General features: G+C 32.8%; 2 protein-coding genes across 3 annotated transcripts; both read right to left on the bottom strand.

Moving 5' to 3' along the window:
- Window positions 1–927: 927 nt before the first annotated feature.
- LOC145627923 (WAT1-related protein At3g28050-like) lies at window positions 928–13,561 on the bottom strand. Its single transcript, XM_081680265.1, has 8 exons — window positions 13,530–13,561; window positions 13,287–13,427; window positions 13,059–13,124; window positions 4,810–4,920; window positions 3,922–4,168; window positions 3,553–3,711; window positions 1,562–1,710; window positions 928–1,149 (listed from the first exon to the last, which is right to left on the bottom strand). The coding sequence occupies exons 1-8, from the start codon at window positions 13,559–13,561 to the stop codon at window positions 975–977; spliced, it is 1,080 nt and encodes a 359-aa protein (XP_081536391.1). The 3' UTR covers window positions 928–974.
- A 3,086-nt stretch (window positions 13,562–16,647) lies between these two features.
- On the bottom strand, window positions 16,648–23,609 carry LOC145557942 (WAT1-related protein At3g28050-like). 2 transcript variants are annotated; one of them, XM_081619183.1, is made up of 7 exons: window positions 23,374–23,609; window positions 23,023–23,088; window positions 19,302–19,415; window positions 18,936–19,182; window positions 18,562–18,720; window positions 18,290–18,438; window positions 16,648–16,882 (listed from the first exon to the last, which is right to left on the bottom strand). In XM_081619183.1, exons 1-7 carry the CDS (start codon window positions 23,544–23,546, stop codon window positions 16,714–16,716), a joined length of 1,077 nt encoding a protein of 358 aa, XP_081475309.1. In that variant the 5' UTR covers window positions 23,547–23,609; the 3' UTR covers window positions 16,648–16,713. The 2 variants fall into 2 exon arrangements, with proteins under 2 accessions (XP_081475309.1, XP_081475262.1); XM_081619136.1 differs by lacking the exon at window positions 19,302–19,415.
- Window positions 23,610–25,920: the final 2,311 nt, after the last annotated feature.

Genomic DNA, 25,920 nt, shown 5'->3' with positions numbered 1-25,920 from the left:
ACAAAACTTTGTGTATAAACATAAGTTAAAAAAATAGATTTTTTTGTAGAATTTGTGTCAAATATTACAAGAAGAATTCTATTTTTTATTTTTATTTTAATTATATATTAAAAGCTCCGAGAAAGTAATTCAAATATCAAATATTATAAAGCTACTTAAAATAAAATATTTGATTTATCCTTCCAAAAGAAAAAATTTAACAACTTTAAATTTAAGCAAAAAGAAAATAAAAGAAAAAAATTCTTAACATAATTTTAATGTCCTACGTTTTAATAAATTCATTTGGTTAATAAATGATACCAATGCAATTTGTTAGTGAAATCAAATATATACAAAAATGTATGCATATTAAAAAACATATAATCTTGTCTTGCCAAGGGATAATGGCTAATTATCACCTTTTAAATACACCCGAGTGCACATAGAGGTATGTGTAGGCAAAATCAGTTTTAAAGAAAATATACTGGCTAACAGGCTCTTTCATAAATTAAGCATAATACTTTAAATTTTTTTTTATTTTATAACTAAATGTAGTGTTAATGTGAAACAATAATTAAAAATAATCGTGCATGGCACGGGACCTAACCTAGTAAAATAAAAAATAAAAACAAAGAGCATAGGCTTTAGAGCGACGAAGATAATAAATAGGTTCCAATCTTTCAGAATACCACTCCTAATTAATTAAACTTTATCAAGCTAGACAATTTCCATAATATTAGACCAATCCGAATTGTATTATGTTACATTGTTACCTTAATGATTTATTCGATCTTCAAATCAAACTCATGACATCACATACATTAGATCATCACTATATGTACTACCTCCGTTACATATTATGTGCAACGATTAGACATTTTTCCTCTCTACTTTATGTCAAATCGTTGCAAATAATATGTAACGGAGTTAGTATAAATAATTGGATTATAATATTGAACAAAAGATTGGATGAAATTGAATGTAGAAATTTAAAATCATGCATCCATGCTTTTGTCATATAGCATAGGGATTTTAAGAGGATGCGACTCTTCTTCATCATCTATGATATAAGCCAATCTATTTTCATCGTCTTTATTAAGCATCTCTTCTTCAGCATTCCCTTTCATCACTGTGTAGAATCCAAATGCTATGATCAACCCTCCGATTACACTGCACAAAACGATTTATTTTATATTCATGTATTTTAAAATTTAATACGAAGTAAATTAAATTTTGTTTAACATGGATCATGTGTTAGCTAGGTAAAATTGACTTGGGAATTTTTTATTTATATTTTAATTATTTATAACTTAGGTTATTACGATGTATGATATTTAAAGTCTGGTCGATTGAAATATGTTTTAGTTGGTTAAAGATTATTTTTACTGATTCATTATACTTGTATTAGTGTTTCAAGCTAGCTAGTGAACGAGATTATTAATTATATTTTTACTAACTGAAATATGTTTTAGTTGGTTGAAATTTATTTTTTACTGAAGATACATTACGGAGTATATTAGTGTTTCAAGCTAGTGAACGAGATTGTTAAGCCAAGAATATTAATCCGATGATAAAGAAGTACTTCCCAAGATGTAGAACATCCCCAAGAAGAGAAACTCCCATAATAACTGCAATAATCATTTGAAGTGGCTTAAACATTGCTACAAACACTGGCCCCTTCACTCTACATGCCCATGTATCGACAATATTTACTAAACTAGCTGCTACAGCCTGCTCATGTTTAGATAATAATACACCAAAAATGTTAATTTTTGTGAGGAAAACGAACATAACCAATGATTGATTGCACACAATTTTAAACAATAGGTGAAAGCAAGTGTACATACTTTTGTGTCATTTAGGCACATAGGGCCTATGTATTTGGCATGCACATAGGAAGACAATCTAGGGTTCGGTGGTACATTTTCTCTCTTATTTTAGTACAATGGTACATTTTTATGTACTACTATACATGTATAATGTACCATTAAATATAAGTTGTTTGAATAGTATTTTTTTATGTACTATTATGCATGTAGTGTTACTTTTTGCCATTATATTTTTCACCTTCAGGTTCCCATTATTTACAAAAATGTCATCTGCATCCTTAATACATAGGGCTTATGCGCCAAGAAATTTGCGATGAGAAGTGGTTTAGGCCCTGTTCTCTTCACCTTAAAAAAATAATATTAAGTAAAAATAATTTCAGTTCAGTAAAAATAAGTTCATTTCAGTAAAATTAATTTCAGTTCACTAAAAATAATTTCAGTTCAGTAAAAATAAGTTCAGTTCAGCGAAATTCAGTTTTATTAAAGAAGAATTATAATAGAAAATCAGTAAAAATAATTTCAGTTCAGCAAAAATAATTTCAGTTCAGTAAAATTAATTTAAATTCAGTAAAAATAATTTAAGTTCAGCAAAAATAATTTCTGTTCAGTAAAAATAATTTCAGTTCAGTAAAAATAAGTTTAGTTCGGCGAAATTCAGTTTTATTAAAGAAAAATTATAATAGAAAATCAGTAAAAATAATTTCAGTTCAGCAAAAATAATTTCAGTTCAGTAAAATTAATTTAAATTCAGTAAAAATAATTTATGTTCAGCAAAAATAATTTCAGTTCAGTAAAAATAATTTCAGTTCAGCAAAATTAAGGTGAAGAGAACGGAGCCTTAGTATTAAAAAAAAAAAAAAAGGATAAAGCATAAAGAGTAAGGTCCTGTTCTTTTCACCTTAAAAAATAATATTAAGTAAACATAATTTCAGTTCAGTAAAAATAATTTCAGTTCAGTAAAAATAAGTTCAGTTCAGTAAAATTTAGTTTTCTTAAAGAAGAATTATAATAGAAATCAGTAAAAATAATTTTAGTTCAGTAAAAATAATTTCAGTTCAGTTAAGTAAAAATAAGTTCAATTCATTAAAAATAATTTCAGTTCAGCAAAATTAAGGTGAATCAAACAGGGCCTAAGTGAAAAATTAAGAAATAAGATGGCAAAGTATGTTTGTCAAAAAGGGAATAAAGTATATGCGTTAAGAACTTTGAAAGGATTCTTAACAAAATGGACATTTTGTCAGAAACTACCTTTTAAAACAATTTTTTTGCGAGAAACTACCTTATAAAAAAATTGTTGTTAAAAACTACCTTATAAAAGGTTTTTTGTTGTAATACACTACCCTTGGTCGGAATCTGAGAGTTGACCATAATTTCCCGGCGTTGACCAAGTCACGTGCTAGTCACGTGGCTATTAATCTTCCTTTTCCCCCCTTTTTTTCCCCTAATTTTCCCTCTTCTCTTTCGATTAAACTCACTGTAGACTAAAATTGGGTTGAAATTTTCTGGGTTTAGTCTTGGTCGGTTTATTATGGTCAACTCTCATATTCCGACCAAGGGCAGTGTATTACAACAAAAAAACCTTTTATAAGGTAGTTTTTAACAACAATTTTTTTATAAGTTAGTTTCTCGCAAAAAAATTGCTTTAAAAGTTAGTTTCTGACAAAATATCCTAACAAAAAACAGATGCTTTAAAATTCTCAAATTAAAGAAAGAAAAATACGACCCTTAAAGTATGAAAATTTACCCCAAATAAAATTGATATCCATTGGATACCTATGGTTGGTTTCCAAACACTTGCATCATTTTCAGCAATTGAAGTAGCAATTGTTGCCACTATTGTCTCAAAGAAGAAAGTAATTAGTATTATCAGCACTTCTGAAGGGAAGTCCCTCGCAATCCAAGTCTGAATAACATGAAAGTAATCATAGTTAGGAGTTTATTGCAGGTAATACTTAGTATTTATGTCGCATTTACGGAGAAAAAGGTAAAACATAAAAATGTACTCCGTACCACAGTAGAATAATTTCGCATGATTTTGTTATAAATTTTCAACTTATTAGAGAAATTTTTTTAAATTGTAATAAAATAATGCAATTTAATTTAAAAATATTACCTTTGTAACATATGCGAGTGAGATAACTATGTTGCTCATAGAAAGAAAGATGCCCCCAACAATCCAGTTTGGTTGTGCTTGATGATGTTCAACAAGAATATGGAAAGATGCCTTGATTGGTGAAGAGAATAAAATGATAGGGAGTCCTTGGTACAAGATCACTACCAATGCTCCACTAATTGATACTATGGTTCCTACCAACTTTAGTATGCTACTTTGTGCACTTAAGTTCAAAATCTCCATCCTACGTTCCACAATTCATTTCATAATTTCAATTACGAGCTTTCTTTCAGAAAAAAAAAATAATAATAATAAAATAAATAAATAAAAAAAATCAATTACTAGCTAAAACTTAATGCTAGAAACATCTTATGGTACAAGTAGAAGGTCAATTGAGCATGATAAATTCTTTTCAATGGTCAAACATACATAGTGAAATAATACCTTCGGTCCAAATTACTCGCAACTTTGGGGTATTATTTGTGACTATGTGAGATATAAAATATGGGCATTACCCAGTTAATTCCCCATTTGTTTATCTGGGGGTATAATTGTCTTTTCAAGTATCAGTGGAGGGGTATATGCGTCTTTTCATGTAATAGTTGAGAGGTACATGTGTAATTTCTTCACCAAACAGTAAAAGCAAAAAGCAAACAATAATTGGACAGCTTACCAAAAGCACTGAATAAATGACCCTACTTTTTCAATATATTTACAAAAATGTCATCAGATTAACATAAATTCATTTATCTGGCAGATTAACTTGTATTTTCCCATAAAATATTTCAAAATTGCGAGTAATTTAGATTGGAGATAGTAGGAAACATCAAAAAAGAAATTGAGAAACTATTAAATAAAATAGAAAAATCATAAAAATTAAACATACCTAAAATGACGGCTAAGATGAAAGTGAAAGCAGGAGAAAGATTGTTTATTGCTGATGCAAGTGTTGGTGAACTATAACGTATTCCAGTATACAAGAAGATGGAACAAGCACAACTGTATGAATTAAAAATACAAATAAAAATCTTTTACTCATGACCCAAATCAAAGACTTTATTTATTTATTTTTATTTTTTTTTAGTAATTGTCATTATGTTAATGTTATTGTGACACTTTGAATGTATAAGTTTTGAAATTGTCTTATCAATACTAACGAGAAAGACATAAAAATAAATCAGTTTAATGCAGGACTTCTTTTCTCTTCAAATTATCAATCTTACTTTAGTGTCTTTCTAGTAAAGAGAGGATATACGACTTATTATAACTTTCAATTTTTGGTTAGTTTGAAAAAAATGAGAGAGAGCGAGCGCGAGAGCGAACGGCGAGAAATAGGGCTTTCAAGTGAGGAAGATGACCTTCTTCAAAGATCTAATAAAAAATTCAAGAGAACAAATTCTCAAATTCCAGTCCATGTTCATGATGTTGATATGGATTTGGTCCCTGAACCGGAAGAGGGGCCAGTTAATTCCCAAGAACGAATTAGGGGTTCTGCCCCAATTCCATATGCCAAAGCTGTGGGAAGTGCTGGCCACAGAGAAAATCCTCTGTTTGAGGATGATAAGGATATGGAGGATGACACATCAGATGATGATGTTCCTCTTGATTGTGACTCTGATGACGAGAGTTGTCCCACGATTCTCTTGACAAAGGAGGAAAAGAAGAGGTTGCGCGAACCTTGGAGAAATGCGCTAATTATTAAGCTATTTGATAGGAGATTGAGCTATGATCTATTGATTAAGAAACTTCGAATGAAGTGGAATTTGAAAGGGGACATTGCTCTTACAGACGTGGGTTACGCTTATTACATTGTAAGGTTCAATAATATGGCTGATTATGAGTATGTACTTACTCAAGGGCCATGGATTATTGGGGACAGCTACCTGACGATTAGGAAGTGGATTCCTAATTTTGTTCCGGATGGAGAACCAATTACCAAGCTTACAGCTTGGGTGCGAATCCCTCAGTTGTCTGTTGAGTATTTTGACAGGCAGTTTCTTTTCCAAATTGGCTCGAAGATTGGAAAGGTGATGAGAATTGATAGGAATACTGAGTCTAAAGATCGAGGACAATTTGTTCGCTTTAGCATTGAAGTCGATTTGACTAAGCCTCTACTCTCGAAATTTCGTTTGAATGGCAAAATCTGGAGGGTCCAATATGAAGGACTTCGAATGATATGTTTTAAATGTGGAAAACTTGGCCACAAAGAAGATGATTGTGAAAATCTGAATAAGAACAAGGGGCAAGCTTTTGCTACTGGTGCAAGGCAGGGATTGTCTCCTGACCAGAGCAATGGAGAGACTGGACATAAGGTGGTGGAGGAAAGACCAGAAGAAACTGTCAAGTACGGTTCTTGGATGATTGTTCAGAGAACAAATAGGAAAAATCAACCAAACCAGAGTGGGGATATAAGTCACAAGGGTCAGAAAGAGCAGAGAGCTATGAGAAATACAGATAAAGTTCAGCAAGATGAAGGAATTGCCCCTGTCAAGAGCAGTGGAGCTAAGGTGAAAGCTGGAGGATCTAGATTTGGTGTTCTAGAGCAAGAAGAGAATTCTTTAGAGGGTTCAGAGGAGGAACTTAGTAGAAATCAGACTGTGAACATGGAAGATGAGGATACAACTGTATCAGGCTCGGTTACTAACCTTAGAGATGATGAAGTCCGATTGATTAAAGGGAACCCTTCCCTTGGAGGACACTCTATTCGAGAGGAGGATGTTAATATGACTGATTCAGGAGTGGATCTAGAAGAATCTTCTAATGATGGAAAAGATATTGATGAGGATCAACAATTCGTATTGAAGATAGACAAAGATAATTTATCAAAGGAAAAGATCTCTTCGATTGGAAAAAAGGATAGAAATATTCCTAGAACTCCTCTTACTCCTTATAATAGGAAATTAGCTCCTTCTGGAAATAAGATTTTCAAGAAAAAAGATCCTCAAAAATCTAAAGTTTCCTTGAGCAACTCAGATCCAAAAGTAGGGAAAGAAAATAGGGTTGAAGTTGCATCTTCTACTCCTCCAGAAGTGCGTGAGAACCCTTCTTCCCCTGTTTCGGAAAAATTTGTGACTCCTAGTGTTTCAATTGACAATCATGTTGAATGTACCAATCACCCTCGAAGTTAAGATACCTCCAATGTTCGAGACCTTCATCGATAGCCCGATAGAGGGTCCTGTGATGGCTTTAGTGCACCCGGTGGCGAACAAGGTGGATATGAAAGTGACCGCTTACCTCCCTCCGGAACACAACCCCCCTGGACTTGATGGCCACGTTCCAGCTCCCCTTGGAGACGGCTGGTCCAATGCGAGCTCTAAGAGAGGAGTTCGTGAGAATTCTGCCTAACACTCCTTTGAGTGTGTATGATTGTTATCCAAACTTTCCTATGTTTAATATGTCCATAAAAGTTTTAGTGTGGAATGTTCAAGGAGTTGGTAATAAGCTTGTTGCAATTCGTGAAATTGTCAGAATTAATAGACCTACTGTGATGGCTTTAGTGGAAACTCATATGAGCGGCCAAGAAGCTGATAAAATTTGTGAGAAAATCAATTTCTCAGGTCAAGAGAGGGTGGAAGCTCAAGGCTTTAGCGGGGGTATTTGGGTTTTTTGGAGAAACGAAGAGGTTTCGGTTACTCCCTATGGCAATCACTCTCAGCATCTCACTGTTTTAATTGAAAAGAGAGGAGTGACCCCATGGTTATTCTCGGCAATATACGCTAGTCCTAATAGCACGTTGAGGAAAGATTTATGGAGGGAGTTGGAGCGTATCAAAGATGAGTTCTCAGGGCCGTGGTTAATGGCGGGAGACTTCAATGATACTACTAGCTTATTGGAAAGGAATGGTAATGGTGGTTCGGAGATGCAAAGAAGATGTATGGAGTTTGCTAATTGGATTGAAAACAATGGGCTTATCGATATGGGTTGTTCCGGACCCGAGCATACTTGGTTTAGAGGTAATTCTCCGTCAACCTTTAAGTCAGCTCGCCTAGATAGAGGTTTAATTAATGATGAATGGAGATTGTGTTTTGGCGAAGGAGCTTTGAGAAATCTACCTCGTACGGCGTCAGACCATTGCCCAATTTTAATCAGTACTACAGGCTTCGCTCCATTAAGTTCGAGCATTAAGCCTTTCCGTTTCCAAGCTGCGTGGTTACACCATGAGAAATTTGAGGAATTTGTTCTAGCAAATTGGAGAAACGATGAGCCTATTATTCCTTTTTTAAAGGTCTTTGCAACAAAATTGAACCAGTGGAATCGCGAGATATTCCATAATATCTTTCGAAAAAAGGAAGAGTTGATGGCGAGGATGGCAGGGATACAAAGAGAGTTTGCTAAGGGTAGATATCCTCACTTAATCAAAATTGAAGCCGACCTTAGGAGACAGTTAGATGGAATTCTTGATCAGGAAGAAACTTTGTGGTTCCAAAAATCGAGAATGGATGTTATATGTGATGGTGATCGCAATACTAAATACTTTCACTTGTCTACTATTATTCGGCGAAGGAGGAATCGGATTGATACTCTTCAAAATTCTGAAGGTGCTTGGATTTCGGATGTAGAGGAAGTCAAAGCTTTGGTTGTTGATTACTGGAAACAACTATTCCAAGAGGAGCCTCGAGAATTCACAGGTCATCATATGTTGTTGGACCATTTTCCCTATATTGAAGCTTCGGATTGGAGTACTCTAACTCGCCCTTATGCTGACTGTGAAATTGTGAAGGCTTTAATGTCGATGAAGGCATTTAAAGCCCCTGGCCCAGATGGATTTCAACCCCTATTTTATCAGAAATATTGGGGTTTAGTCCAACCGAGTGTATCCACGCTCGTTCGAGATATTCTGGAGGGGAAAGAGTTTCCTGATGGTTTGAATGATGCTTTCCTCGTTCTTATTCCTAAGGTTGATGTCCCTCAACGTGCTAATCAATTTCGGCCTATTGGATTATGCAACATTATCTATAAAATTGTGACGAAAGTCATAGTGAATAGGCTCAAACCTGTGCTTCCTTCATTGATTTCTCCTACTCAATGTAGCTTTGTTCCTAGGCGTCAAATCACGGATAATATTGTGATAGTGCAAGAAATGATTCATACGATGAGAAAGAAACAAGGTGGAAAGGCTTATATGGCTGTAAAGATATACTTCGAAAACGCCTATGACCGTTTAAGGTGGGACTTTATTAGAGAATCGTTGATGGAGTTGAGAATCCCGCAACTTATGGTTGATATAATCATGAGGTGCATTAACTCTGCCAAATTGCAAATCTTGTGGAATGGGGAACCTACTGAAGTGTTTTGTCCATCTCGTGGAATCCGTCAAGGTGATCCCTTGTCACCTTACTTATATGTGGTTTGTATGGAGCGATTAGCACAGTTAATTGATTTTGAGGTGAGGTTGGGTAATTGGAAACCGGTCCGTGCTAGTAGGAATGGGCCGACAATTTCAAACTTAGCTTTCGCGGATGATCTGATTCTGTTTTGTGAAGCGTCCATAGACCAAGCTGAGCTTATGAAGGAATGCTTGGATAAATTTGAAATGGCATCTGGCACTAAGGTGAGTGCTGACAAATCGAGGGTTTTCTTCTCGACCAATGCGAGCGTTGACATTAGAGATGGGGTGTGTAGCAGCCTTGGTATGGAGGAAACTAATGATCTGGGAATGTACCTAGGTGTCCCGATTATTAATGGGTGTAATTCGAAACAGGACTATCAATATCTGCTAGATAAAGTCAACTCTAAGCTTGCGGGTTGGAAGACTAAAACTCTTTCTTTAGCAGGGAGAGCTACTCTAATTCAAGCTTCCCTTTTTCCAATCCCATCATACACAATGCAAACGAAAAAGTTGCCCCGCTCAGTTTGCGATGATGTTGATAGGAAGATGAGGAAATTCCTGTGGGGTGAGACGGATAATGAGAGGAAAATTCACTTGGTTTCTTGGGAAAGTATCTCAAAGCCGAAGGTGGAGGGTGGTCTTGGACTGAGGTCGATGAGGCAATCAAATGTCGCCTTCATGACGAAGCTTGGGTGGAGACTTTTAGCGGAGCCCCAATCGCTTTGGTCTAGAGTATTAAGAAGCAAATACTGCGATGGTCGTTGTGACGTGAATATGTTTAAAGAAAAAGCAGGAGCTTCGAATGTCTGGAAAGGTATTATGGGTAGTATTGATGTGCTAAAGAAGGGTATCAATATGGCAGTAGGCAACGGGGGAAACACTTCGTTTTGGACTCAAAGATGGGCAACTGATGATACTTTGCTAGCATACGCTGACCCAGTTCCACCCCCTAGTATGCACCATCTTTTGGTTCGAGATATGTGGGATAAAAACACTGGTTGGAAATTTGAAGTGTTTGCCTCTTATCTCCCTGAGGAAGTTCTTGCGGCAATAGCTTCCTTTGAGCTTGAGGAAGATGAGTCAATTGTTGATGAAATCTACTGGAAGGGTTCGAAATCAGGTGGATTTACCTTGGGCTCGGCGCTACAAATTGTTCGCAGTGTGGAGGTTCCCTCCTCTACCCAAATTCAGAGCTGGAAACTAATTTGGAACCTCAAAGTCCCCCAAAGAGTGAAAGTATTTTTGTGGCTTGTGGTGCAAAACCGAATCATGTCGAATAGCACAAGGTTCATTCGCAAAATAGCTGATGATCCTCGCTGTAATTGTTGTGGATATGCTGAAGAGTCTGCTGACCATATTCTTCGATCTTGTCCTCTTGCGGTGATAGTTTGGAGATCTCTGGGTTGGACTAATGATGTGGATTTATTTGGTAGCTCTTTTCAGGATTGGATTTTTGAAAACTTGGATGGAGGTAAGCCTGATATTAGTGAGGATTGGCCTACAATTTTTGCTTTGGGTTGTTGGTGGATTTGGAAGTGGCGTTGTGAGAGGGTTTTCATCCCTAATGCCAAGATTCCTTTTGATCAAGGAAGCTTTATTTTGGCTCGTGTGGGGGACATAAAGAAGGCATGGGATAGAAATTTGCTCAAAGTAGGTGCTAATAAGAGACAAAGGGTTGAAGCTCTCATTATATGGAAAAGCCCGAATGAAGGGTGGGTGAAATTGAACACAGATGGGGCGGCTAAGGGAAACCCGGGTAAGGATGGTGCTGGGGGTATAATTCGTGGTCATAGAGGTGATATACATACATGAGATATTTGCTATCAATTGTGGTTCTTGTACATGTACGAAAGCAGAGCTTCTAGGCATTATGCGCGGATTAGCCATTGCGTGGAATGGTGGGCATAGAAAAGTGATGCTTGAAGCTGATTCTGAAGTGGTGCTTCGACTGTTGACTGATCCTACTCCGTCCAACTCACCCTTTATTCACATAATCCGTAAGTGTAAAGCTCTTATTGGTCGCCAGGGTTGGGAAGTTAGGATTGGTCATTGCTATAGGGAAGCTAATATGGCGGCAGATTGGCTTGCTAACTATGGAGTCCGTTTGGAGCAGCGGATGATGATGATTGAGGCGATCCCGAAGGATCTTCTTGCCGTTTTATTGGAGGATTTGACTGGCGTCTCTAGGGCTCGGATGGTCCCTTTGATGGACTGATAGTCTTTGTTTTTTGTTTATTTTTTGTTTCTTTTAATTTCTTGTTTCGTGTCGGTTTGTTTTGTTTTTGTTTTCCTTTTGTTTAGGGGTTTCCCCTCCATTGCACCAAAAAAAAAAAAAAAAAAAAAAGTAAAGAGAGGATATTAAATTATGCCCCACAAACAATTGTGATTAAGGGTAAGTTTATCCCTAGTCTTAAGGTGAGTCTTTAGACAAGTCTTGAGTAAGATTCTAGCAATAATCTCTACCAAGACTACATATAGTCTTGAGATGAGTTTTGGATTCCAAAACCCATCTTGAGACTATACAAATGGACAAAAATAATTATGTTGTCCAATAGTGAGTTGCCAACTCACCATACTAAAATAATTAATAAATATATGAATAAATTAATGTTATGAATATTAATTAGATAAGTAAATTTGAAATGGGTCTTGGAATAATGTGTGAAATTAGAGAAAGTCTTGTATGAGTCTGAATAATAAAAAAGTAATTAAAAGTTAGTGGAAATCTGATGTGGCAGAGTCTGAAGTATAAATCTCAGTCTTGGGATAAACTTACCCTGAAATATAATGTACTTTGTATGATTCACCTTTTATTTTATTGTATTTTATTTTTTTAATTTTAAAAAAATGCTGATTGTATAAGTATGATCAATTTTGGGCCTAAAAGACCAGCCTAATTTGTCAGCCCATAGATTCTAATAATTTGAACAAACACAAGAGTCTACTCTATTCGCCAGTCGCCACTATGATCAGCTCTACACCAAAGCAACTATTCCATCTAGTATCAATATTCAAAGTTACAAAGTATATATGGATTAGTCTCAATTTTTGCTTTTTTAATTGTACAAAGATTAAAAAAAGATAGTGATAATAGAAAATTTAATGTCAAGTAATTAAATAAACTGAACTATATATACAAATTATTAAGGAGGTTTGTTGACACGCCACGGGCAAATTGTATTTGAATTTTCATCTACTACTCACTATGATTATTACGGAGTAGTAGTATATATATAAGATCAACCTAAACCTGAGACGGTATGATTATTCTTTTCACTTATGAAATATCACCCATTTAAACCTAAGTTAAACTACCATTACATGTGGACCTACACAAGCGTGCCCATGTCCAAGCCCAACTTTATTCATTTCCCCTCTTCTTTCTCTAGATGACTTCCTCCACATGAAGAGATAAAAGGGATTAGTGCTGAACATGACAAACGGATTGAAAAGTTTTATTACAACTAATTAAATAATAAAACTTGTTAAACTTTATAAGAAAATTAAAATTTAATTGTTCAACATACCAAGACTTTGAGCAACTCCAATCAGAACAATCATAGAAATCTTAATTTAAGCAAATAAACAATTTGGATACTCGTATAATGATTAATGAAATGTACATATCTTATAGAAACTAAAACTAATTACTTCAAAATAAAAAAATTTCAAAATAACGATTAAATGTTAAAACAATATATATGTACAAAATCTTGGACAAAAAAACGATCAAATATTAATATCAAACAAAACAAGTGCAAATATCTTGAGGAAAATAGAAATCAATAATGATTAATGAAAAGCTTACTTGAGAATTCCGAGCAGAAAAATTCGCAATATTATAGAGCATCTAATAGTTGGGGGTGGAGTTTTTCTGTTAGAATCCATTGAACAACAGTATAAGCAAATATCAAATCTTGTAAAAGTGATCCCAATTAATTGTCATAATTGGTGAGATGGTATCCCGACTTATTAATATAACATGACAACTAAATTCAGACAGAATTATAGTATTTATATAAGTCGATAATCATACCTATGGTAAAGGAAAGCGACGGGGATAAGAAAGAGTAGAGAGATGGCATGAGTGTAAGTTGTGTAAACATAATTGCTCATTCCTTTTGCCATAGCTGCTTTGCTCAGGGATCGTTTGGTTGAATGTAAGAATGGCAAATTCCTTAGAAAATTGATTTCCCATGAAATTGAACTTCCTAGGAAATTCTAAAAAGTGTTTGGTTAACTAAGGGAAGTGGAAATTTCCATGGGAAATTCCACTTACCTAGGTCCCCCTAGGTAATTAACTTCCCCCATTTTGTGGAAAGTGGAAATTCATGGGAATTTCTACTTTCCATGAATTTGTCAACCAAACAACTTCAAAGAATTTCAATTCCTAGGATTTCCAACTTCCCATGTTTTTATTTGTCAACCAAACAACTCCTCAGTGTAAGGCTACCAACATCTATTACTTCCATTATATTACCAATAGTATTATTATCAATAATTTAACTTCCAACATCTTTAATTTCTGTGTTATTTTCTTTCTCTTAGCTTCTAGCTTTTTTCTGAGATTAATCTTCTCTACTCATGAACTAAAAAATGATTAAGTACAAAAAAAGTCAAATTAATAATTTTTTTTTTTTGTCAAATTAATTATTATTAAAAAAAAAAAGGAAGTCGCAATGTAATTATAAATTATACAATTAATCACACAACACTCCTAACAAATAAAGAAAACAAAAAATATCTTGTTTTAGGATTGTATATTTCCCACATATTTGGATCTTATGGCAGTAATATATCTACCTTTTGTATTAATTGGTCCACTAAGATGCTTAGCCATTAAAAAACGACTTGGCCTGGCCACTAGGAGTTTATGAATTTATGTTAGAAATCACGCACACTAATAATTATTACCATTTTTAAAATATTATCTCTACTTTTATTTAATTTATACATTTCTATCATCACGCTTATTAATGTACTATATTAACAACTCATATCTTTAATTCTCGACATTGTAAAAAAAGTGAATATTAATATAATATATATGTTGAGACGATTCAAACAAGATCTCACTTAAATGTGTTTTATTATAGCTATAGATCACAAAACTAGTTAAAGTATTGTTTATAAATAGTATAAAAGTCAAACGGTGGCAATTTTAATAAAAAAACAACAAAAGTGATTTTTATGATATGTATTTAAAAAACTATATGCATAAATATTGAATTGCATTGAAAATTATACAAGTACAAAAGTGAAACACACCTGCTATGCATTTAGAGTAGGAATATTCGTTTTTATACCGTTTAAGAAAAAAAAAAAAAAAAAAAAAAGGTGAGGTATGTGAACAACAGAATAATGCAAATTAAAATTAAAAATAAATCAATTCAAGAGGTTGGTCAAGCTCGCTAGAATAGGCCCTCGAAGGAGCCCAACATAGAAAGTAGGTTAACCAGTTTCTGCTTTGCTAAATACTCCATATATGTTTAAATTCAACTACTTTCTCCATTAACTATTAATTGCAACAAAAAAAATATTTTATACTGTATTACACAAATAATACACCTTTGTTGCAATTAATAGTTAATGGAGAAATCGGAGTATATAATGCTTAATCATGGCCAATCAGCCTAGGTAGCAGTCAAGGCCAAGTCAAATTAGCTTTGACCACCTTGATCTAATCATAACGTAATAAAATCTAAACAAACACCCTAATGGGTAGGAGATGATTTTAAAATCAAAGTATAATATGAGTACTAGTATAACAAATACTAAGGGCCTGTTCTGTTCCGTTGAAATTCAGTTCAGTTCAGTTCAGTTAAGTTCAGCTCAGTTCAGTTCAGTTCAGTTCAGTTCAGCTCAGTTCAGTTCAGTTCAGTTCAGTTCAGTTCAGTTCAGCTCAGCTCTTAATTTATGTCTAATGATATTGCTAATGATATAAAGCCAAATTTCATTCTTTTAAGCTCTTATTACAACGACAACAACAACAAAAAAAAAAAAAAATAATAATAATAATAATAATAATAACAATAATAATAATAATAATAATAAAACAATAATAATTGAAATAATAATAATAATAATACTAATAATAATAATCAATAAATAATAATAATAATCATCAATAAATAATAATAATAATAAGAACAATAATAATAATAATAATAATAATAATAATAATAATAATAATAATACTAATAATACTAATAATAATAATCAATAAATAATAATAATAATAATTATCAATAATTATTAATAATAATAGTAACAATAATAATATTGATACAATTCATTGTTCAAATGGTTCTATTTTTTTGAAACATATTTCTAATGTTAATCTCATTGAGAAAATTAGAGTACTACACAACTTAAACTAATTTTCATAGTCAGTTAGTTTATATATATATATATATATATATATATATATATATATATATATATATATATATATATATATATATATATATATATATATATATATATATATATATATATATATATATATGTAATATTTTATTTAAAATTTGTTTAAATGGGTTAGATACATGTAAGTGTTTTGTGTTCTTTTGTCCTAATACTATTTTATTTTTAAATTAAATAGTATATGTGTTTAAAATGTTTAGAGGTTTCAAGTTTTTAATATATTTTCCATACATTTTATAATATATTTTCCATACATTTTATAATTATAATTATATAGTATATTTTTCGTAAATATTTTAATATGTACATTTGTATATACACATATGTATAGTAATAAATATCAATAAATAATCAAAGATCACTAATCCGTAGTTAAAAATCACTAATTAATAAGTTCAGTTCAGTTCAGTTCAGTTCAGTTCAGCTCGGTTCAGTTCAGTTCAATTCAGTTCAGCTCGGTTCAGTTCAGTTCAGTTCAGTTCAGTTCAGCTGAGTTCAGTCAATCGGAACAGGCCCTAACTCTGTTAAATATTAATTGCAACTTTAGGATATTGTTTGTAAGATATAAAATATTTCAAAGTTGCAACTAATATTTAACGGAGGTAGTATTAACAATACACCTGAATTGAATTCATTAATAACCCAGGCCTAACCTTAAACAATAGAGCAAGTCTATTTCAGCACAACTGATAACTTGGGTACCACTACAACTTTTTCTCTTAGATTTGTTCCTAATAATACAAGTATATACGGAGTATATACGGAGTATTAAACCATCATGTACGTAGTACGAAGTATATATTTAGCATTGTTCAAACCTTTTTTGTTAAAAGAAAAAAAAAAAAAAAAAAAAAATCATTAGACCAACCGGCCTAAATGTAATAATAAGTACTCCATAATAAAAAGAGTAACTCATTATTCAAATCGAATTCATGTTATGTACAATTAGATGTGTTATGTGTACATATACTTTGTATGCATTGGAAAATATATAATTAGTAGATTTAACCAAATATCAGAAATAGCTGGAAAAACTGTTAAACATGCATGTTTTTGTCATCCAACATTGGAATTTTTAGAGGATGTGGCTCTTCTTCTATGATATACGTTAACCTGTTTTCATCATCTTTTTTAAGCATCTCATCTTCGGCTTTTCCTTTTACCACCGTATAGAATCCAGCTGCTATGACCAATCCTCCAATTATACTGCACAACAAGAATTACATAATTTAATTTCATTTTGTCAAGTTAAATGAAAATTTAAACTAGGTTACAGTCTTGCGAGAAGACGTTCTAGTTTTGCAAGGATTACATAATTTAATTTCATTTTATCAAGATATTTAACTTCATTTTACTTTTCAATAAATTAGGTTACAGTCTTGCTAGAAGACATTCCTAATTTTCTTGTATCTTAGTTTTAAAAATAAAAAAAAGGAAAATTTGCAACTAGACCTATCAATCACCTAGGCCAAAGTTTTGTTTAGGGCCATATATGGATTTTGGCCATTTAGTTTGTACAAAGACGGATACATGTGAAATTATTAAGATATAATTTATGTTGGGTTCATTAGGTGAGAGAAATTAATTAAATATTGTAAAAGCTTTCCAAATAAGATGGTGCAAGTATTTAAAAACGGCCGTAAATGGAAAGTGGAGCAAGTATTTAAAAATAGAGGGAGTAATACGCTAGTTTTAATAATAGAGGATGCGGATACTGCTAAGTAAATAAGAGTATTATATAGGCCCTGTTTGGTAGTAAGCTTATTGGGGGTATATTAGCTTATTTGACTAACTTTAGCTGATTGACTAGTCGAACAAGCTAATACGAGTGTTTGGTAGTAAGCTTATTGAAAGGGCTTATTCCACTAAATAAGCTCTTTTTGAAAAAGCTCATTTTAGGAGCTTTTTCAATTAGCTTATTCATTAATTATTGTGAAATGACACTTATAACCTCATTTAATTTAAAATCCTATCTAAACTACCTACCCTACAATTAGCTTATTGGTCATTTCACATACTCAATCACCTTTAAGCTATCAGCTATTTACCAAACACTTTTATATAATCAGTTAATACAATAAGTTAGTCAAATCAGTTAATAAAATCAGCTAGTCAAAATCAGCTAACTCAATCAGTTTCAGCTTTCAGCTTTCTCCCAAACAGGGCCATAATATTTTCTTTTTTCTAAACAGCATATAAAAATTATACTTTCTTAAAAAAACTATGTGACAAAATTTTCAATATTATTTGACAAATGTTACTTTACTAATACGGGTGTGTACCGCGTGTCCAATACTATTAAAAACCCCATTCTTCATAACTGGTCATCATAGGATAGATTTCGGGTTTCAAATTGAATCAACAATTTGTTGGCCAGGTAGATATTTAAATTAGTATGGAGTAAGATCTAAGGGTACGTTCTCTTCAGCTCCAATCAGTTCACTTCAGTGCAGCTCTTAATTTCCTTCTCTTATAAAATATTCAGTTCAGTTCAATTCAGTTCGACTCCAACAGTTCAGTTCAGTTCATTTCATTTCAGTTCATTAAATCAGAATATGCCCTAAGATCTAATATTACCAGGTAATAACTAAGTTATAAAAATATAAATGGTACCTCCCAAGATGTAGCACATCCCCAAGAAAAAATGCTCCCATAATTACCGCGATAATCATTTGAAGTGGCTTAAACATTGCTATAAATACTGGTCCCTTCATTTTGCAAATCCATGTGTCGATAATATTTAACGTACCAACTGATATAGCCTGGTCAAATTTTAGATAATACACCAAAACCAAATTGATGAATATCAATTTTGTGAATTAATTAGTACAATAAACATACATTTTAGTAAAAAAACCATAAAAGTATATTATATTAAGAATTACCCCAAAAAGAATAGAAATTAATTCGATACCAAAGGTTGGTTTCCAAACACTAGCATCATTTTCTGCAATAAAAGTAACAAACAATACCATTATTGTTTCAAAGAAAAATGTAATAAGTATTATTAGCACCGTAGAAGGGTAGTCCCTTGCAATCCAAGTCTGAAGAAAAGAAAAAAGCAATCATCAGTCAAACAAGGATATAAATGTAGTCCTTAATTAGACTCTTGTCTATGGAGAAAAAAACATAAAGCAAGAGAAGAAAAAAGGCGTTAAAATACTGAATAATACATTATTTTGTTATAAATTTCCAAAAAAAAAATAATTATTATACTACGTAGTAGTATATATATATAAGGTTTCGGAAAATTCATTACCTTTGTAATATACGCGAGTGAGAGGACTACGCAGCTCATTGAGAGAAAGGTCCCTCCAAGGACCCAATTTGGTTGAGTTTGATCAAGTTCCACAATAGAGTAGAGAGATGGCTTGGTTGGTGAAGGAAACATATTACTAATTGGTAATCCTTGGTAGAATATCAATATGAATGCTCCACTAATTGATACTATGGTTCCTATCAATTTTAGTATGCTACTTTGTGAACGTAGGTTCAATATCTCCATCCTACATTATTCCACAATTTATTTCATTTTTAGTAATGACTAAAGATGAATACTAGTATAATAATATTATATCATAGTAAATTAAATAACAATATATAATGTTATAAAATATTTAGTTACCTGAAAATGATGGCTACAATAAAGGTGAAGGCAAGGGAAAGATTACTTATTGCTGATGCAAGTGTTGGTGAGCTATAACGTAATCCAGCATAAAAGAAGATAGAACAACTACAACTGCATTTATATACAAATAAATCTTTTAATATATTTACTTAATAAATTTAGAGTGTCCCTTGATGTCATCACATTTTTCAGTATATGTTTTAAAAAATTACTCGTATCTTCAATTATGTATTTTCAAAAGTTATGAAAATTATTACAAATTATAGTTTTTGAAACTACAAATAAAGATAAAAAATTATAATAAAATCTCATATAAATATGTTTTACTTATATATTGATGAATAATCATATATGATTAGACCTTCCTTCTCCTCATGAATGTAGTATTGCAAATGAGATCAATATAACGAAATCAAATTCTTGATTAAGTGGGCAACTTTATTTAACTTATTGTAAGAAGAGTTAAAGTTACCCTACAAATATTTAAAGTTATTACTTTTATACACTACAAAAGTTGTCTTTTTACTAACATAAATATTTTATCTTTAAAAATGTATATATTAGATTAGTCTTAGCCTTCATAGCATATAATACTACACATTAAAATCAAGCTCCTTACAAATGAAAAGTTAGCTTTTAAGGAATTAAAATTATCATAAAAATTGTTAAAGTTACCTTCAAATTAAATTGACCTTCTTATAATAAAATTAGCGTAAGTTTGCATTATACAAGACTTATTGCACGTGTAATTAGTTTAGTTAATAATGTTTAGTTATACAGTTTTTCATTTGGCAAAATTACACTCATTGACACCAACTTAAGAGTATGTTGCAAATATTGACACGACCTGTCACTTGTTAAATTGACACCAACTTGTCCAAAAAAGTCAGAGATTCCGACTCGCGATTCTTCTATTATTATTCCACGTTTTGCATTAGAGATGACAATGGATCGTATTCGGATCGGGTGGAGCTTCACCCGCATCCATCCATCATTCAAATCGCTACATCTACATCCCATCCATCACCTGATTCACTCATCATCCATATCCGTTCATCCATCATCCACGGATGAAACGGATGGATCAGGTGACTAATGGATGGACATTTATGATTTAAAAAAATCACATAATTTATGGTTATATCTACCACAAGTTATTATTATTTTTTTAATTAAAAGGAAGCACTAACAAAATTTTTTTGTAAAAATTAATATGCAATAAATATTAATTTGCAACAAATAAAGCATATTTATTGCAGATTTCAATCACAAAGATTAACTTGTATTTTCTCAATGACAAAAGTTAATACGTAGTAGTATAATTAGAGTATATGTGAAGTTAGGGCCTGTTCTAATAGACTGAAATCAACTGAACTGAACTGAACTAAACTAAACTGAAATAAACGTATGAGAATAGGCCCTTACTGTCGTTTAGTTTAATTCAGTTTTTATATCAAGGAGGTAGCCCCTTAGCCTTATAAAGTGGGCACAACTTTCTTATTACTTCAATGTGGGATACACTTTTTAACACTTTTACACTCTTTATTTTAAGAGAAAATATAAGCTTCTCTCTGTGATTGTTTATCACATGATTTTCGAAAATAATTCAATAACTTTTCCATGAATTTGGGCTCCATAGTTAATGATGATTGGATAAATTTTGTTGATTTATTTACGAAAATGTCATGTTGTAAACTAAAATTGTTTATCACTGAGCAGGGCAAGCTCCTCTTTTAATGTGGGATAAAAAAAAACTTTCACTGACATGTGGGTTTCCTAATCATGGGCTTAACATACTACTTTTATAGTTTAGGTAGTTTCAATTCCTTAGAAAGGTGGCACCTCCTTGGTCTTATAAAATGAAAACTCATTATAGTTGTGACCTAAGCCCATTTATCATAGTAATTTACGTTACATTGAGTAGTTTACTAAATACAAAGTACACTACATACAAGTAATAATTAAGTCAAAAACTTTTGTATACATCCGGTTTACACTAATATTAGTGTACATCGAGCAGTATAAGGGTAGCTTTTAGCTAATTTTAGGGTAACTTTTTGTCTTTTTTTGTGTGACTTTAAACATAATACAATTTTTTATATAAATCAACAACAAGAAAAGTTTTATAAAGGTAATTTAATTACATTCAATCACTAATAATTGATTTTTAGTCATTTAAAATGTGATTCTTTACTAATAAAGCGTAGATAATTTTTATTTGAATTGGGTTACTTAAATACATATTGGGGTAACTTTTATTCATTTCAGGGGTAACTTTTAATCACTTTAGGTTATCTTTATAATGGATGTACAATAATTATTGTACACCCGATTTTTTAAAAAGTTTTGTGTAATTAAGTTTACTCCCGTTATCATGATAATTTACGTAACATGGAGTAGTTTACTAAATACGAAGTACACTAGTAAAGTAGTAATAACTTAGTTTACTTCCAACAACATGTAGTCCAAAAAAGGAAAGAAAAAAAAGTTTACTTCCAACAACGATCCCTCCCCTAAATTAAATAAATAGTGCGTCATTGCTTCATAATAAAAGCAAAACTAATTGAATGGTTACCTCATTAACCAAAAAAGGCCAATTAAGAATAATTATTAAAGTAATAATTAAATTTTATAATAATGTAATAAATAATCGATCATAGTTAACTTCAACATGAAACAAGATGTAAGGAACTTTTCCAAAAAAAAAAAAAAATTGCTCCCATCAATCTGAACTTTGCCTCGTCCGCCGAAAATAATCCCAACTTTCGTTTATTATCTATTGCACTGAACTTTGGAGGGTATTAATTTTCGTTGCACCCAACAGGTCATCTAACCTGATGTAGCAAGTTACCTAGACACGTGTCAGCGTATGATTGGCTTAATTTTTTTAATTAAAAAAAAACAAAAAACAAAAAAAAAAACAAAAAAAAAAAAACCACAAACCACCCAAGCCCAGCAGCTGCCACCACACCCCCACCCCCACCACGCCGGAAAATCACCCCCACTCTCGAAAAACCCCTCCCCTGCTGCCGGAAACCGCCGCCCAGCCTTCCCCCTACCTCGAAACCCACCCTTTCCCTTCCCCCACCCCCGAAAACCATTCCCCCACCCCCGAAAACCCCTCCCTCACTCCCGGAAACCGCCGCACAACCCTCCCCCTTCCCTCAAAACTCCCCCTTTCCCTTTCCCCACCCCCGAAAACCCCTCCCCCACCCCTATTTCCTCCGTCACTCCCCTCTCCCCGCCGTTTTCCGACCCGAACCCCCTTCCCCTTCCCCTTCGTTTTCGCCGTTTCCTTCTCCCTGCCGTTTCCGCCCCCTTCCCCTTCGTTTATGACCCAAATCCGGCCTCCCTTCCTATATCCTCCCCCACTGCCATTAACGGTGGCTGCCGTTAAGGGTGGCTTGGGTTTTTTTTTTTTAATTTTTTTTTTAATTTTGTTTTATTTTTTTAAAATTTTGTTTTTTTTTTAAATTTTTTTATTTGACCATTCATGTAGTGACACGTGTCCAAAAAAAAATGTAACACACAAATGTTGATCGGATTAACCGGTTGCAGGTAAATTGGGTGCAACGAAAATTAATACCTCCCAAAGTTCGGTGCAATAGATAATAAGCGAAAGTTGGGATTATTTTCGGCGGACGAGGCAAAGTTCAGATTAATGGAAGCAATTTTTCCAAAAAAAAAATGCAAGGAAAAATTCATAAAATAATCATACTTGAGGATGGCAAGCAGGAATATCCGCAAAATCGTAGAGCATCCAATGGGTGGAGGCCGTTTTTTTCTGTTCAAATTTATTTAACAACCAAAACAAGCATTATCTTCAAACTTTAAAGTGAATGAAGTTTTTGTACTTCAATCTCACTTCATCTAAAATTAATTGTAATTGATCAAATCAAAATCATTTATTGTGTAATTTACACGATTGATGATGAGATAGATTAAGACAAAGATTAATCAAAAAATATAATGGAGCAAAAATGATCTTTTGTGAGAGCATAAGAGGTCACTCTGAGTCTAATTTGATCATTCGCCATATAATTTTAAAACATGTCGATAACATACATACCTATGGTAAAGGAAAGCGGCCGGAAAAAGAATGAGTAGAGCAATGGCACGAGTGTAAGTGATATAAATGTAGTTGCTCATTCCCTTGGCCGTGGCTACTTTGGTGAGCGTATTGCTACCCACGACCATCACTTCCATTGCCAATATTATTCCCGATAACTTTAATTCCCACATTTTTTTTCCTTTTCTTGATCTTCTCCTCTATCTTTTACTCTTTTTCTCCTATTTTACTTCTAATCTATCTATATGAGTAAATTAAAACATTTGAAAGAAATGCAATGAAAAATTTAAAATTACACAAGTCTTTTAACAACCACTCGTAAGGAACATTAACAGCCCCCTTTAACCAATTTAATAATTAGATCATTGAATAATTCATAGATTAATTTGTCAATAATATATGATATTTTTTATGAGGGTCCCACTAAAAGATTCCACTAATGGAATTAAAGTATTCCATGCCTCCGTCACTCCGTGACAGAAATGTTTTTTTGTTTTTCATATTCGCGAAACTACTGCCTATTTACGTTTACTTAATTTCAGTTCAATTCAGCTCCAATTAGTTCAGTTCAGTTTATTTTAGTTCAGTTTAGCTCCAATCAGTTCATTTCAGTTTAGTTCAGTTCAACTCTTAATTTCCTTCTCTTATAAAATATTCATTTCAGCTCAATTCAGTTCAGTTCCAATCAGTTCAATTCAGTAAATGTGAACAGGCCCGACTGCATATCATGAATAATAGGTGTATGGGATATTTTAAAGTTTCTCAACCAAAAAAAAAAAAAAAGATATTTTTAAAGTTAATTTTGTAAGACACTTAATTATTATAGAATCCAAGATTAGGTTATATGTCCCGCCAAAAAAAAAAATAATAACAAATGACTAGGTTAATTGAAATTCTTTTTTAAGTTTTTGATCTAATTGGTATGTTATTTGTTTTTGATTAGTTTCATTTAATTTGAATTTATTTCAATAAAAGACCTTGTTCTATTACATGATATTATATTGTTGTATTTTGTGATAATATAATTCGAATTTGTAGGAAGTACAAGAAGAATTATATAGCAAGAATGATCGTTGGTGAAAGATCGATCTCTTAAGTCCATTATTTCGATCATTCACGACCTTACAAACATAAATACTATCTGTTGCTAAAAAAAGAGGTGGAGCGAGATTAAGAATGAGTAGAGATTGAGATAGCAAGAGTGTATGCAATGTAAACACACTGCCCAAATATATACAAAACACAACAATATAAAGAAGAGTGTATGAAATATGATCGATATTCAAGTATGCGACTAATTACTGATAGAATATATGATAAGATATTCTGTTATTATAGGATATATGTAATATATTTTGTATAATTATCTTATGAGGATCCTAACCCGATAAGGACTCATATTGTAACCCTATATATATGGATCAATGGAAATCACTCCAGCTGAGGAGTTTCACAATATCTAACATGGTATCACAGCCTTAGGTTACGATCTAGCTTCCGCAATCAATACCTTCAACCTGGACCTGCCATCACAAACTAAACGAGCTTTGTGTCTTTCAAGATCACCATTAGCATTTAATTTATGACGATATAACCACATACAATTGACAATATTCACCCCCGTAGGCCTAGGCACCAATTCCCATGTCCCCGTTTCAATTAAAGCACTATATTCGTCAAGCATGACCGCATTCCAATTAGGGTCAGAAAGGGCTTATTTGTGATTTTTGGGAAGAGGAGATCAATAGGCTGACACTCGTCGCTCCACTTCGGGGTATTGTTGCTTCTTAGGTGACAATCTTATTTCTTGGTCTTCTAAACGTCAGGCTACTCTTTCTAAATCAAGTGCAGAGGCGGAATATCGAGGCGTCGCAAATGTTGTTGCCGAGGCATGTTGGCTTCGTAATCTTTTACTTGAGTTACATTGCCCTCTTCGACAGGCTACAGTTGTTTATTGTGATAATGTCAGTGCCATTTATCTTTCTCATAATCCCGTACAACACCAACGCACCAAGCATGTTGAGATGGACATCCTTTTTGTTCGAGAGAAGGTGGCGTTGGGTCAGGTACGGGTCCTCCATGTCCCTTCACGGTATCAATTTGCAGACAAATTCACAAAAGGCTGCCTCGACAACTTTTTCTGGAGTTCAGATCCAGTCTTAGCGTTCGCCCTCCTCACGCTACGAATGCGGGAGTGTGATAGAATATATGATAAGATATTCTGTTATTATAGGATATATGTAATATATTTTGTATAATTATCTTATGAGGATCCTAACCCGATAAGGACTCATATTGTAACCCTATATATATGGATCAATGGAAATCACTCCAACTGAGGAGTTTCACAATATCTAACAAAAACTTTTATTTGATTCAATTATTGCGTACGGGTTAGATTTAATAAATTTCGATATGCAACAACTTTGCTGATAAAATTGAAAATTTAGAAACTCTATAGATCAAACAATCGATCACTTCTCTTTTATATGTCAACATAAACTAAAATTACGGAGTAATAATTAAGTTAATAACCCTTGCCTGGCT

Source organism: Chenopodium album, chromosome 1, assembly GCF_948465745.1.
Source record: "Chenopodium album chromosome 1, dcCheAlbu1.1, whole genome shotgun sequence".
Lineage (NCBI taxonomy): Eukaryota > Viridiplantae > Streptophyta > Magnoliopsida > Caryophyllales > Amaranthaceae > Chenopodium > Chenopodium album.
The sequence above is the reverse complement of the archived record's forward strand: the minus strand, read 5'-3'. Positions and strand labels throughout refer to the sequence as shown.

What these genes read in the sequence shown, in the direction of transcription:
- LOC145557942 (XM_081619183.1), bottom strand. Translation starts at nt 23,546, where the DNA reads ATGTGGGAATTAAAGTTATCGGGAATAATATTGGCAATGGAAGTGATG. An exon ending in TTCCTGCTTGCCATCCTCAA is followed by an intron (nt 19,416 to 23,022) that starts GTATGATTATTT and finishes ATATAAATGCAG; the next exon opens with TTGTAGTTGTTCTATCTTCT. An exon ending in TAATTTCTATTCTTTTTGGG is followed by an intron (nt 18,439 to 18,561) that starts GTAATTCTTAAT and finishes AAATTTGACCAG; the next exon opens with GCTATATCAGTTGGTACGTT.
- LOC145627923 (XM_081680265.1), bottom strand. Translation starts at nt 13,561, where the DNA reads ATGGGGGAAGTTAATTACCTAGGGGGACCTAG. An exon ending in AATTACCTAGGGGGACCTAG is followed by an intron (nt 13,428 to 13,529) that starts GTAAGTGGAATT and finishes CAATTTTCTAAG; the next exon opens with GAATTTGCCATTCTTACATT. An exon ending in GGATATCAATTTTATTTGGG is followed by an intron (nt 1,711 to 3,552) that starts GTAAATTTTCAT and finishes AAACATGAGCAG; the next exon opens with GCTGTAGCAGCTAGTTTAGT.